This window comes from Entelurus aequoreus, linkage group LG10, assembly GCF_033978785.1.
Source record: "Entelurus aequoreus isolate RoL-2023_Sb linkage group LG10, RoL_Eaeq_v1.1, whole genome shotgun sequence".
In the NCBI taxonomy this organism is placed as follows: Eukaryota; Metazoa; Chordata; class Actinopteri; order Syngnathiformes; family Syngnathidae; genus Entelurus; species Entelurus aequoreus.
Genome location: NC_084740.1, coordinates 77,498,593 through 77,511,114, shown reverse-complemented (window position 1 = coordinate 77,511,114; position 12,522 = coordinate 77,498,593). Strand labels below are relative to the sequence as shown.

Genomic DNA, 12,522 nt, shown 5'->3' with positions numbered 1-12,522 from the left:
TTGTTAGCGGAGTTAGACCGGCTGTAACATGTGGCGCCATTATTGTGAAGACCGGAAGTGTGTGACTGGTGGGAAAAAGAAAGCTCCAGATGGTGGCCGTGTTTGAACAAAAAATAGTTTGTTACTGTATGTGATGATTTGGGTGTAATTGCTTAATAGTAAGTCCGCCCCTGATTGGTTGGTATTCATTACAAATGTAACACCCTTCACAAATTCAAAACTCACATCTTTGCAGGCTGCTATTTGATTGATGTGCTCTCCGTCCGTGAAGAGTATGTTCTGCCCATCCGACTGTTGACCTGTGCAGAGACGGGAAGGTGTATTTCAATACTTGCAATGTAATTACTAGGAAAAGGGATTAAGAATTCACGTTGTTAATACAGCAAAAACATGAACATTATCTCTGGCACCTGGCATGGTTACTGCCCCTTCAGGCTCCAGTGTCTCGGGGTTGATCTTGATGGCCGACATACTGTGGTTACTTGTGTCCCGATACAGCAAGTAGCCCTGCGGGGACATGACAAAAACGTGTACTGTATCTAGGATTTTTGAACACCTTTTTGCGGTCTCCTTGCAGCTTTTTAAGCAAACCAGCCGCGTCAAATAGGGCGATCTGAAACCATATCGGAGGTTACCTGAGCAAAGCCCAGCCACGATCTCTTCTCTGTTCGATTCCTGATGCGGGACGTGGAGTTGTAAACATGACCCTGAGGGACACAAATCACACATCAGTATGCGACGCGTCGAGGAAAGCTGCAGAAATTTGAAGCGGAATCTCTCGAGGCCTGAGTCGGAATGCCAACTAAAGTGCCTGGAACAAATATGCCTATGAAATCGTACGGTATAACTGCAAATGTCATGATTATTTATAGAAGTAACTACCGGTGCACTTTTTCTTTTTTCATGTTCCTGTGATGCCACGACAGAAAGGTACCAGTGACAGCGAAACACAAAAATGTGAGGGTACCCAAAGAACAGGAAATAGAAGTTATTGCGACGTCCCAGGCATGTGTCCGTGTCCTGGCTGCTCAGTACAATATGGCTAATATAACCATGTTTAATAAAAGCCAAGGCTAAATAAGCACAATGTGTTGTTTTAATTGAGACGGTAAGCTTCTTCTTACACTTGAATGACAATTAAAAACATGACGCATGAAGTTGACACTTCTCTACAAATCTAGCAATTTTTTACACTTGCATGATACAGTTAATATAAGGTTTGATGGAGATTGTTTGACCCTCCTACACACGTACCCTGACAGTGCCGCTGTAGCCGGAGCCCACTTTGTAGAGCCCGTCCTTGCAAAGTAAGTAGAGGAACGAGCCGTCGGTCTGCAGGAGGCAGCGCTCGTCCTCGTCGATGGTGACGCCTTTCAGCGCCCATTTGTTCATCAAGGCCGCGCGTTTGATGCCGTTCCCGAACCAGTCCTGGATTTGGATCTTTCCCACCAGGACGGCCTGCACACTCCTCTGCAGGGCATTCAGTATGGTGGGCACCTGGGGGTAAAGGTTAAGTGTGAGAACACCACTCACTTTCCAAAGCATTTATGTTGCTTTGTTTTTGTTACCACTCAATACTAGTATACAGATATGACTTAAAAGTAGTCAGTGTACAGCCTGTAGAGATACACTACCCACTGAAAATGACTCTACACGGCCATTACTTTACTGTCTAACTTGCTGGCGACACCAGTGAGTTCACTTCACCGTGAACCATTGTTAACTAGCACTTCCTTAATCTTCTTGGGCTTGGAATTGGTCACATATGGCATCAGAAAAGTGCCAAAATTTGCGCACATTAAAAACACACTGCGGGAAAAAAGACACCACGCGCACAAAGAGACAGCGTGAGCGTAAAATAAGTCTCATTTTGTGCAATCAGACTCAATTTCTAAGTCATTTTGCACTCATGATGTGTCTTTATCTTTGTCTTCCTTATGGCACTTGGGCGGGCATTGAATACATGGCCCAGCAACTTCCCTCCTTTCTGATTGGTCATTTTAAACACTTACTGCCTGCTGCTCAGAGGCAGTCCGAGGCAGAGTAAGGCGGGTCATTAAGACGGAAGGATTTATGTGAGGGTCCACATGTCACAGGTAAAAGAGGTAAGTTGAGGAACAGAAATATATTTAAATTTGTTGAGCAGCTTGGAAGTAACTGTGATAGTTTACTAACTTGCTACGAAGGAGAAAGGAGGCTGCAAATTCACACAAATCCTCCTGCCATGATGCCCCGCCTTACTCTGCCTCGGATTGTCTCTAACCAGGAGACAGTAGGTGTTTAGAGTGACCGATTAGAAAAGAAGGGAGTTGCTGGGATGTGTATTCAATGCCCGCCCCCAGGTGCCAAAGGGTTGGGAAGTAGTGCGCGCAGAGAAAGGCGCATCGCAAGCAGCGCCAAAAGACACCAAGCGTGTGCAAAAACACGGCAGGCACATGCACAGAGCATGAAATGAGACTGCGCGCCTCCAAAATGAATCTGCACGCACGCAGTGTTTTTCACGCATAAGGATTTTGGCACTGTTCTGATGCCGTAATTATGAACATAGAAAAATATTTGGGGGGGGGCATAACATCTTTTTAAGGGGGCCCCTGCCAAAAATTGATTCCCGCCGTTAAAGCGCCGACGCTTGTTAAAGCGCCGACGCTTGTTAAAGCTGCAATGCTGGGACTTCCGTCTGTCCACAACTGATTATTACGTAACACTTTATATTCGTGGTTATGGTAAAGATATATATTTGAAATTATCTAAACCTTTATCGTATCCGAAAAACAAAAGAGTTGGCCTTTCTATGGCATCAATTGTAAAGGACTGTTTTTGATCCGATATTGATGTGCTAAACCTCTTTCTTGTTTAAAAGCTACATACAATATTAACTGTTATTTGTTAATAAATAATAATGTTAATACCTTGTTTAGATGTATTCATAAAATCAATGTATTCTTGGTTGCCAAACAGTGATTCAAAGTAATATTTTGATATTGACACATCTCATCTGTGCATAGATTACTAGAATAACCTTAGGAGAGATGTACAGATGAGATGTGTCAATACCAAAATATTATTTTAAATAACTAAAATATAGTTTGGGGTTGATTTCAGCTTTTTAAAGGGTACTTCAGCACGTAAACAGTACAGTATGTACTTCATTATCATATATGTAACTCTCTTGAATGAATACATCCAAACACTTGATTAATATTTATTATGTGCATGAACAAAGAGCAGTTATGAACAAGAAAGAGGTTTCAGCACATCAACATCGGATCGAAAACAGTCCTTTACAATCTTATTAATACCATAAAAATGGCCAATTCTGTCATTTATCTGACAAAATAAAGGCTTAAATGATGTCAAACACATATCCTTACGATAACCACAAATGTGTTTGTCTTACATCTAGTAATCAGTTGTGGACAGACAAAGTCCGAAAGCTGCCCGCTCTCCCGCTGCAGGAATCAGATTTTGGCGCAACATTGATTGCACCAAATAATATATTTAACTTACAGTTGTGTAAATGTCACAATCAATGACTTGCCTGCTGATAGCATCATAGCAGTAAAAATAAAATGTGTCCTCTTCACTTTCTCTCAGGTGTACACATATTACTATGTGTAACATGTTAAATGCATACACTTTGGTTTTGGCGGTGACTTCCTCATCTCGCAAGGAAAAGCATCTTGGCTCTCGTTCATAACTAACCCCCGCCCCTCTTTCAATGTACGCCATCAAAAAGCTGTGATTGGATATATTCCGAAACTTTTCCCACCCATCGACAAGACAAAAATAAATATGATAAAATGTTGTTTCTGTCAACATTTTCATCTCGTATTTTATACTTTAACTAACATGTCCGTTAATTGTGTTACCGTCTTAGTCAACGTGCCTTTCTTTTGATGACTTATCATCTTATTTTTTACCTGCTCCGCTGTAAAAAAACAAAACCCAAATAAAATAAACAGCTTTCAGCCGAAGGCGAGCACGGCATACTTTGTGCACGCCCATGGTGCTGGAACTGCAACACGTGTCGGAATGAATGCATCCTATCAATGAACCGCAGATCCGCTGGCGGCGGCGCCACTCGTGCAGCTCCCTACCATGATGCTACCACCACCATGCTTGATTGTAAGCATCATTATCACTTGCGTCGCCAGCTATTTAGACAAAAACTACAATAATATGTTGTCATTTTTTATACTGTTATAAAACCTGTACACTGACTAATCAAAATGATATCTAAATTTCCCTTCGAAAGAATTGTCTCTTGAGAAGAAGATACACTGTCATAAAAACGTTTGCTGAAATGTGAGGGCTGTACAGTACTCAGTTTTGTGAGATACTGTACACTGCCACCACTTAGTCCCTTTAGTGGCATAACGGGATATTATGGGAAGGAAATGAGGCTTCTCGCTAAGATCTGACATGGACCGTGAGTTTCCCCCGTCATCTCATTGCGCTCAACAACACATTACTGCGGCAGTTATTGCACACACACACACACACACACATATACACAAATATGAACAATGCAGAAGCACACATTTGCTGCTCTCTTGCCTGCCTGCTTCTGTGATGACTCACAGTCTGGTCAGAGGTTTGAAGTTGTGCTGTTGTGAGTGGGCGACAAGCTGACACTATATTAGGTACACCTGCAATAATAGTGCACAAGTGTCATCTTTGAAAAAGCATGATTTTGTATTCTATCTGATTCAGATTTTGCAGATGTGCCTGACATTGGAGCCGGTGAGTGTACATATAAAGCAAAGCAGTCAGACGAGGGACAAACAAAAGACCAGGGCCTTGGCAGAAGAGCTCATCAGGCACGGTAAACTAATTAGGGAGGAGACTTGGAGAGGTCTGACATTTTGCAAAACCCAATTTGGACCGTCCAGACCAAACTGCTCTGGAGAAATGCATGACAAGGCCACAGATCTTGTTTCCTGCCACTGCATAATGACTTGTAAACAAACCTACGCTACCGTGCAGCTGCTGCTTGGTAAAGCATTTCACACCATTGCGTGTTCTGTGCGAGTCCACCGGCGTTGTCAATTACCTGTATCGTCTGGCAAGCATGGCTGCCGTTGTTCGTGAGGATGGCAGAGACGGCCAGCAGGATCTTGCCGGTGTCCCCCCAGGACACCACAAGGCTGAAGAGGCAGGCGCAGGACAGAGCAGTGATGGCCTGTCCCGTCGGGTCGTTAGGCCCCGTGCTTCGGACAGTGGTCTCCAGCAGCAGCTGGAAAAGGGACTCTGTGGGGATGACGGAAGATAAATTGATGCAAGAACAACTAAATCATCTAAGAGACAACATCTCAATTATGCCAGGCCATTTCTTACCCAGCACGTCGGGAGGCTCCGTCTGGAAGCCCTCAGGCTGTTGCCCCTGCAGCATGTCCAACAAGGCCTGCAAACTACGCAGGCACAGCGACGGGTGCGAGAAGCGTGTCTCTTTTATCAGCTCGAAGACGCCGCAGAGGCCGATGCCAATAATCTATGCACAAGAAACGAAAGTGGAGATAAGTAGTTTGTAGTTATACAGTAATCCATGTCGATCTGCGGTTTGGCATTCTCTCCCCTCCCCCTGTGGTTGTGGGTGTTTGTTGGTTGGTTAGTTAGTTAGTTAGCTAGCTACATAGCTTAAAATGCTATGGGTGGAAATTGATTACACTTTCAGGAAATGTCAGGAATGGTATAAGGAACTAGTGATTACATCTACAAGTGATAATTTCCACCATGTTACCTTACATTTACGCAAAGCTGCCAAGCCTCATGCTTCGAGCGTGAGAGTCACGCAATTTAACCCATTCTCATGCCACACTTATATTTCCCCATTCGCTATGCTACTCTATATTAATTTTTTTCATATTAAACTTATTTCCTGCGGCTAGCCATAGTTCGAGTACCTTTGATTGATTGAATCCCAGACCAAACCAGAAATGATTGTGCCTATAAACCAATCAGAAGCAACCTAAGGCATCTTGGTGTCCCGATCTTCCACACACACCTCAACACAATGTTGTCAACTTGGCAACTTTCTCAATATATCTGGAATCTTTCCAACTCCTCTTAGTGACCATGAAAGACTAGTCTCAAGAGAGACTAGCGACAAATCTAGTGACTAGATGTTTTGGAGACATGAAAGCGCGTATTACTCTAATTTCAACATACAAGTGGTGTGTGCTGCCGAGAGCTTTTCCTCACAGGCGGTCGGTCCCCTGTCTAATGAATGTCTGCTCTTAGACAGCTTGCACTAAAAACACATTCTGTTGTACGTTTAAGTGCAATGACAATAAAGTTCCATTCCATTCCAGTCCGAGCAGAGAGGAGACGCAGACCCACTCTGTGCAAAGCTGCCACTGTTTCTGCCTTGGTTTGCAGAGTGAGATGTAAATGTTTCATCACTGTCACACTTTAAATTAAAACAAACACATCTTTCATGTTAATGAGCAAGTCAATAGATTTGGTTCCTTTGTGAATATCACAACCTTTCAGTTTTTTTGATCAAATTTGATGCTAACATTTAACGATGTAGAACAAAGAAAAATACAACTAAACTAATAAGCTGATGAAAATGAATTTACAATTCTAGTCATAATTGCATTTTTAACACATTTTTTAGACTAGCATTAGGACGCCACAGTGCAAGGAGAGCTTCTGGAGGTGAGGACATCAGCTTTAAGGTATAAATCCACATTAGAACAGGCCAAATCCGTGTTAAAAAGGCCTTTTTTTTCCCAAACGCATCATGCATCATGACACTAAAGTCTCATTGTCATTTTCTGAAACTTGGCAGTCCTGCGTTTACGTTACAAGGCTCAACTTCTGTGTTGTGTAAGCTAGCGGCCCCACCTCCACCCAGGGCCGTAACTAGAATTTCACAAAAACCGAGGTCAAAAATTGGTTGGTTGTGGGACGGTATAGCTCGGTTGGTAGAGCGTCCGTGCCAGCAACTTGAGGGTTGCAGGTTCGATTCCCGCTTCCGCCATCCTTGTCACTGCCGTTGTGTCCTTGGGCAAGACACTTAACCCACCTGCTCCCAGTGCCACCCACACTGGTTTAAATGTAACTTAGATATTGGGTTTCACAATGTAAAGCGCTTTGAGTCACTTGAGAAAAAGCGCTATATAAATGTAATTCACTTCACTTCACTTGTCCAAGAGGAACTTTGAAAGGCTGAAATCATGGGTATTGCAGCACTATATAAATTACATTACCTTGAGCAATGCAATGAATTCCCAGAATAACAAAAGCTTTAATTGAGCTATAACTATCTGTCACTCATCGAACATCTTTGATAATCAGCATGATTTTGTAACAGTCCACTTTTTTATTAATATCCTGCAGTTTAGCATATTAAATAATTTCAACATTTTAAAACATGAATTTAAAAAACATACCAAATTTTCAACTACGACCAGGGTTTGAACCCAAGATCTTCTGCTGGGCACTACATGCACAATGACGGCCAGGAATACGTTTGGGTTAATATATTATATAAGGCGTCTTTTCATTCAATAATTTACATTTTAATATGCTTCTTCACACAAAAAAGGTTTGGACATCACTGGGCCCTTCTTTTTGGAGACTTTCATTAAGATTACTGTGTAAGTTTGTGAATACGCGGTAATTTGGTGAAAAACTATGTATTTGACTCTTGCGGGGAAAAAAAACGAGAAAAAATTTGGGGTCCATGGCACGACCATGTTAAATACAATATCGCGTTGTATTGGATCGAGTTATAGAACTTTGAGTGCCTATTTAATTCCGCTATAGAACAAATACGCCCAAGTGCTGAGACGGATGCAAAGACTGAACCCTCTTGCAGCCTGTATGCACAACACACAGACTTGGCAATTTCATCCTTCGATTCACTGGGATTTGTCTGTTTGTTTGTTAGTTATCAACATATCTCAAAAATGACTTTGATTTGATTTGAAACCGTCAGCAAACGTTGGAAGTTGGACAAGGAACAAATTAATAAAGGATTCTTTACTATCAGGAGATTGGGCCTGGTGGAGTGCTTCTCTAGTTTTCTCCGCTTTTTTTTAGGGTATATTAAATAAAAAGTGGTTTGATGGCGCTATCTGCAGGGTGAAAAACGAGTACTGCAGCTGCGAATCCAGCAGAGGGCACTGTCAAAGAAGTCAAATCAATCAACAATCTCCAGCAGGAAGATGCACACTTTATTAGGTACAATACTGTTCTGTATACTGTATGCCTGTAATGATTTCTTAGTGTGTACATTTGAATTCAAAATGTGTTCAATAATTGTGAAAGGCATATTATAAGGTTTAGATGTGATTAGGAATTTTTAGGGCTTTTTAATGGGTGCGTCGCTTATTCTTGTTTTTTTCGCATTTTGCGGGTGCCAGAAAAATGATGTCAAATTTTATATATATATATATATATATATATATATATATATATATATATATATATATATATATATATATATATATATATATATATATATATATATATATCAGTGTTTCCCACACATTCATTTATTTGTGGCGGCCCGCCACGAAAGAATTACGTCCGCCACAAATAAAAATTAAAAAAATTCAAATAAAATAAAAAGTTAAAAAAATAAATATTTTTTTTTTTTTTTTTTGTCCTCTCCAGATTTTAAGGCAAATCATATAGTTGATGTAGATGCCCATATCGGCTGTTCAGATTTACTTTACAAAAGACAAGTGTAGGATACTTCTCTCGTTGCCTTATTTGTATTTGACTTTATTAAATGTATTTATATTAGAAACACAACATGTGTATATAACAAAGGGTGCAAAGTCTGCAGGCAGTAGGAAACACATGGTTAAGTGTAGGGAGTAAAACTGATGGCAGTCTAAAGTTCAAGATTTTTGGAGCTCTTTGTTCAGTGGATCAGATGTTTGATGAAGCTCTGTGTCTATCTACCACCACTACTGTTTTCTGTTTATTTGTTACTGACTGTGGCAGGACACCTCTGCCTCTGTTTCACTTTATGTTGCTGGTAAATAATATGGTTGTAGTAGTAGGCTAAAGTTAAATTATTTAGTATGCACTAATTAAAGGGGCAGAGCTTTATGAGACATTTTAGCTTTTATATTTTATAAGATATATTTTTTGTAAGAACCACAATTAATAAATATATTTCAGTGAATAACTTATTGTTCAAATCTGTATATAAATATGTACATAAATTGTTGTAATTATATTGTAAAATGGATGGATGGATGGATGGATGGACAATTAAAACAAAACTGTTATTATTAATTAGTAAGTATACATTTTTTGAGCCTTTTTAGAGAAAATCATATCATTGTAGTAAATTATGCAAAATACGCGATGATGTCATGGTGACCACGCCCATAGCCACGCCCATAGCCACGCCCCCACCGCCACAGGTATCTTGGCAGTTTATGGGAAACACTGTATATATATATATATATCAGTATGATAAAATGAATAAAACTATACATATTTAAGAAATGAATGACAGTGGGATGAGATCCAGGAAAATGCATTCCATGTGAATTGCAGGCTTCAGATTTAGTGGGTCATTGCCAGTAACTGATGACACAATCATTTCCAACAGCATCACCACCCCCCCACATTAAACTGCGAGCTCCCAGTGAATGGAAACCATAGCATTCAAAGCGAAGCGTGGGAGAGGCGAGGTTGTTAATCCCCCTGATGGGGCTTAGAAATGTCGGGCGAGGTGATAGTCATACAATACAGTGAAATAATAAAAAAGGTAAGACCCACAGGGAAGATAAAGCTCCAAGATAAAGAGCTCAGGCGCAGTCATGCGTGACGATAAAATGGAGTGTCCAACCTTTGGCAGCTTGATGGCCGGCTCGCGGTACTCCTCTTCCTCCTCGCTGTCGGAGTCGCCGCTCTGCACCGAGCTCCTGGAGGCCAGCGCCAGGGAGGTCTCCCGCTGCTGCCATTCCAGCACGCAGTGGCGCACGTTGCAGTAGACGTTGAACGCTGACGGGTTACTGTGCAGCTTGATGTCGGGCACGCAGAGGGCGCCATCGAAACCCTCCGTCTGTGGAAGTGACAAGGGGGAAAAGTAGTCAAGACGGGTGGGTCAGTGTGTTGTCATTGTGGCAGAAGTAGGTGCAACGCTCACTTAAGACTCATTTTCTCCACCTAAATTTATCAAAATATATTTGAAAAAGACAAAACATTAGGTCCATCTGCACAATTTAATTAGATATTTTTGTAGTTTATTAAACAGATTATAATATTATCAGTACTATGGTGTGGTATTAAAACTTAATACTTGTAATACTAATATACTACTACTAATAATATATTAAAACAATACTTAAATAAATGTACTTATGTAATAAAAACATATTGTCATAATCATCATCATATTATTATTATTATGGGCCTGCTGCGAAGCAAGCGGCACTTGCATAGCAAGCAGCCCATTTTATTTAGTGTTATCATTCATCATTGTAGTCATGCCTCAACATTCCCAGGGAATGCAATGTTGTTTTTGTTTTTTTAATGTCCTGTATTTGTTTCACATTATTTTTATTTATATCTCTATTTAATATTTATATTGTAATATTTAACATTGTTAAATAAAACATGTGGTCAGATATTAGTATTTTTATTCTAATAGGAATATTACTTCCAGCTCAGTGGCCTTGTGGTTAGAGTGTACGCCCTGAGACTGGGAGGTTGAGAGTTCAAACCCCGGCCGAGTCATACCAAAGACTATAAAAATGGGAGCCATTACCTCCCTGCTTGGCACTCAGCATCAAGGGTTGGAATTGCGGGTTAAATCACCAAAAATAATTCCCGGGCGCGGCCACCGCTGCTGCTCACTGCTCCCCTCACCTCCAAGGGGGTGAACACGGGGATGGGTCAAATGCAGAGGACAAATTTCACCACACCCAGTGTGTGTGTGACGATCATTGGAACTTTAACTTTAACTTTAATAATATTATTATTGATACTAGCTTTATATTATTAATATTAACATAAATACAAATAATAATGTTGAATTAGTGTATATATTTCTTAACATTTACATTATTATTATTATAATATTATGATGAAGACAAGTATTGGTACTATTAATAGTATTCCATTTACTATTCCAGAATATGCTGCCCCCTATTGGCTTGGAGGCACAAATTATGAGGCGCTGAGGGTTTAAGGAAGCTCATGAAAGCACTTTCAGTGTGGAGTGGCCATTAAATAATAATTAGGATGAGAGGACTGAATGTTTAGCTTTCTCCATTGAGGCGGCAATTTTAGCCACAATCCTCCAGAAGGAAGATTTATTGATCACTACCACCTCTTGTTGCCCTTTGGGCGTAACCGTCCCAGGAGGTGATGTCATCTGCTTCGGGGGGAGGGTGTTTGAGGGGTTGGAAAGACTTCATTCTTACTATAGTCAAAGCATCAGGGGGTATATTAGTTCCACTTTCATCTCGCATGGTTTTTTGCCTTTAGCAGTCAGTGTACACTTCAGGAGACGAGAAAGACACGAAACAAACCCATGCTGCGAGGACATTTGGTAATGGGCAGAGTTAAAGGGTTGGGTATATTATTTTAAGAAAAACATTTCTAGAAGGCACGGAACACAGGATGCGCTTCAACCTTAAATCCAAGCAATTCTGTCCCATAGGATATAATGGAAACAGAAATAATCTGTTCCAGTGTCACACTTTAGCCACCATGCACCTATTTAACTGTCAAGGAAGTGTTAAAGAAAGAGATGTGAACATAAGTAAGATGTAAAAACAATAAAACGGTCCGAACTTGCAAATTGTATCTCGTTTTGAAAATGTATAGTTACAAAAGAAAAGAAGCTAGTCACTGCAAAACGTAAAACAAAAAGAATAGAACACATAACCTTAACGTTGCCAAGCAGTGACGCGGAGTCTTCGACTGGTTAATCACAATCGACGGGTTTGCTTTATACAGCAAACACTTGTTTATCGCTGGTATTTAGTTCCGGCCCTGACCGTGATCAGTGAATTTCAGCTGAGTAGGAATGATTATAAATCAAATATTTTCAGCTGTCCATCCACTTGGGTAAAACAGAATCCATCCTGTTTGGGTCCCACATCAAACTTAAGAAAGTCTATGACTTCACCATAAAAGTGGGTGACATTGTTATCACCAGGAAAGATGAGGTCACCTACCTAGGTTCCATTCTAGAGGCTAACCTTTCCTGTGATAAAATGGCAACCAAGGTAATCAAAAAGGTTAACCAACGAACGAGATTTCTCTACAGAATCTCCTCTCTGGTCAACAAAAGCACCTTGAGGATTCTGGCGGGAACTCTCGTTCAACCCTTTTTCGATTACGCATGCACCTCCTGGTACCCTAGCACCTCCAAAACCCTCAAATCTAAACTCCAAACATCTCAGAACAAGCTAGTCAGATTACTTCTAGACCTCCACCCCAGATCCCACCTCACTCCTACCCACTTCTCTAAAGTGGGCTGGCTCAAGGTGGAGGACAGAGTTAAACAACTTGCACTGAGCCTAGTCTATAAAATCCGCT

The 12,522-nt window shown here is 40.8% G+C and overlaps 1 protein-coding gene across 17 annotated transcripts in view; it reads right to left on the bottom strand.

Moving 5' to 3' along the window:
* The window catches only part of mycbp2 (MYC binding protein 2), a 121,317-nt gene that overhangs the window by 93,660 nt on the left and 15,135 nt on the right, over window positions 1-12,522 (bottom strand). For all 17 annotated transcript variants that reach the window (XM_062061754.1, XM_062061760.1, XM_062061764.1 and 14 more), the window contains exons 3-9: window positions 9,821-10,036; window positions 5,338-5,491; window positions 5,054-5,250; window positions 1,255-1,497; window positions 636-707; window positions 411-507; window positions 226-299 (exon numbers count right to left, since the gene is read on the bottom strand). In XM_062061754.1, coding sequence (XP_061917738.1) covers window positions 226-299; window positions 411-507; window positions 636-707; window positions 1,255-1,497; window positions 5,054-5,250; window positions 5,338-5,491; window positions 9,821-10,036 — 1,053 coding nt within the window. The remainder of the gene's footprint in view (window positions 1-225; window positions 300-410; window positions 508-635; window positions 708-1,254; window positions 1,498-5,053; window positions 5,251-5,337; window positions 5,492-9,820; window positions 10,037-12,522) is intronic.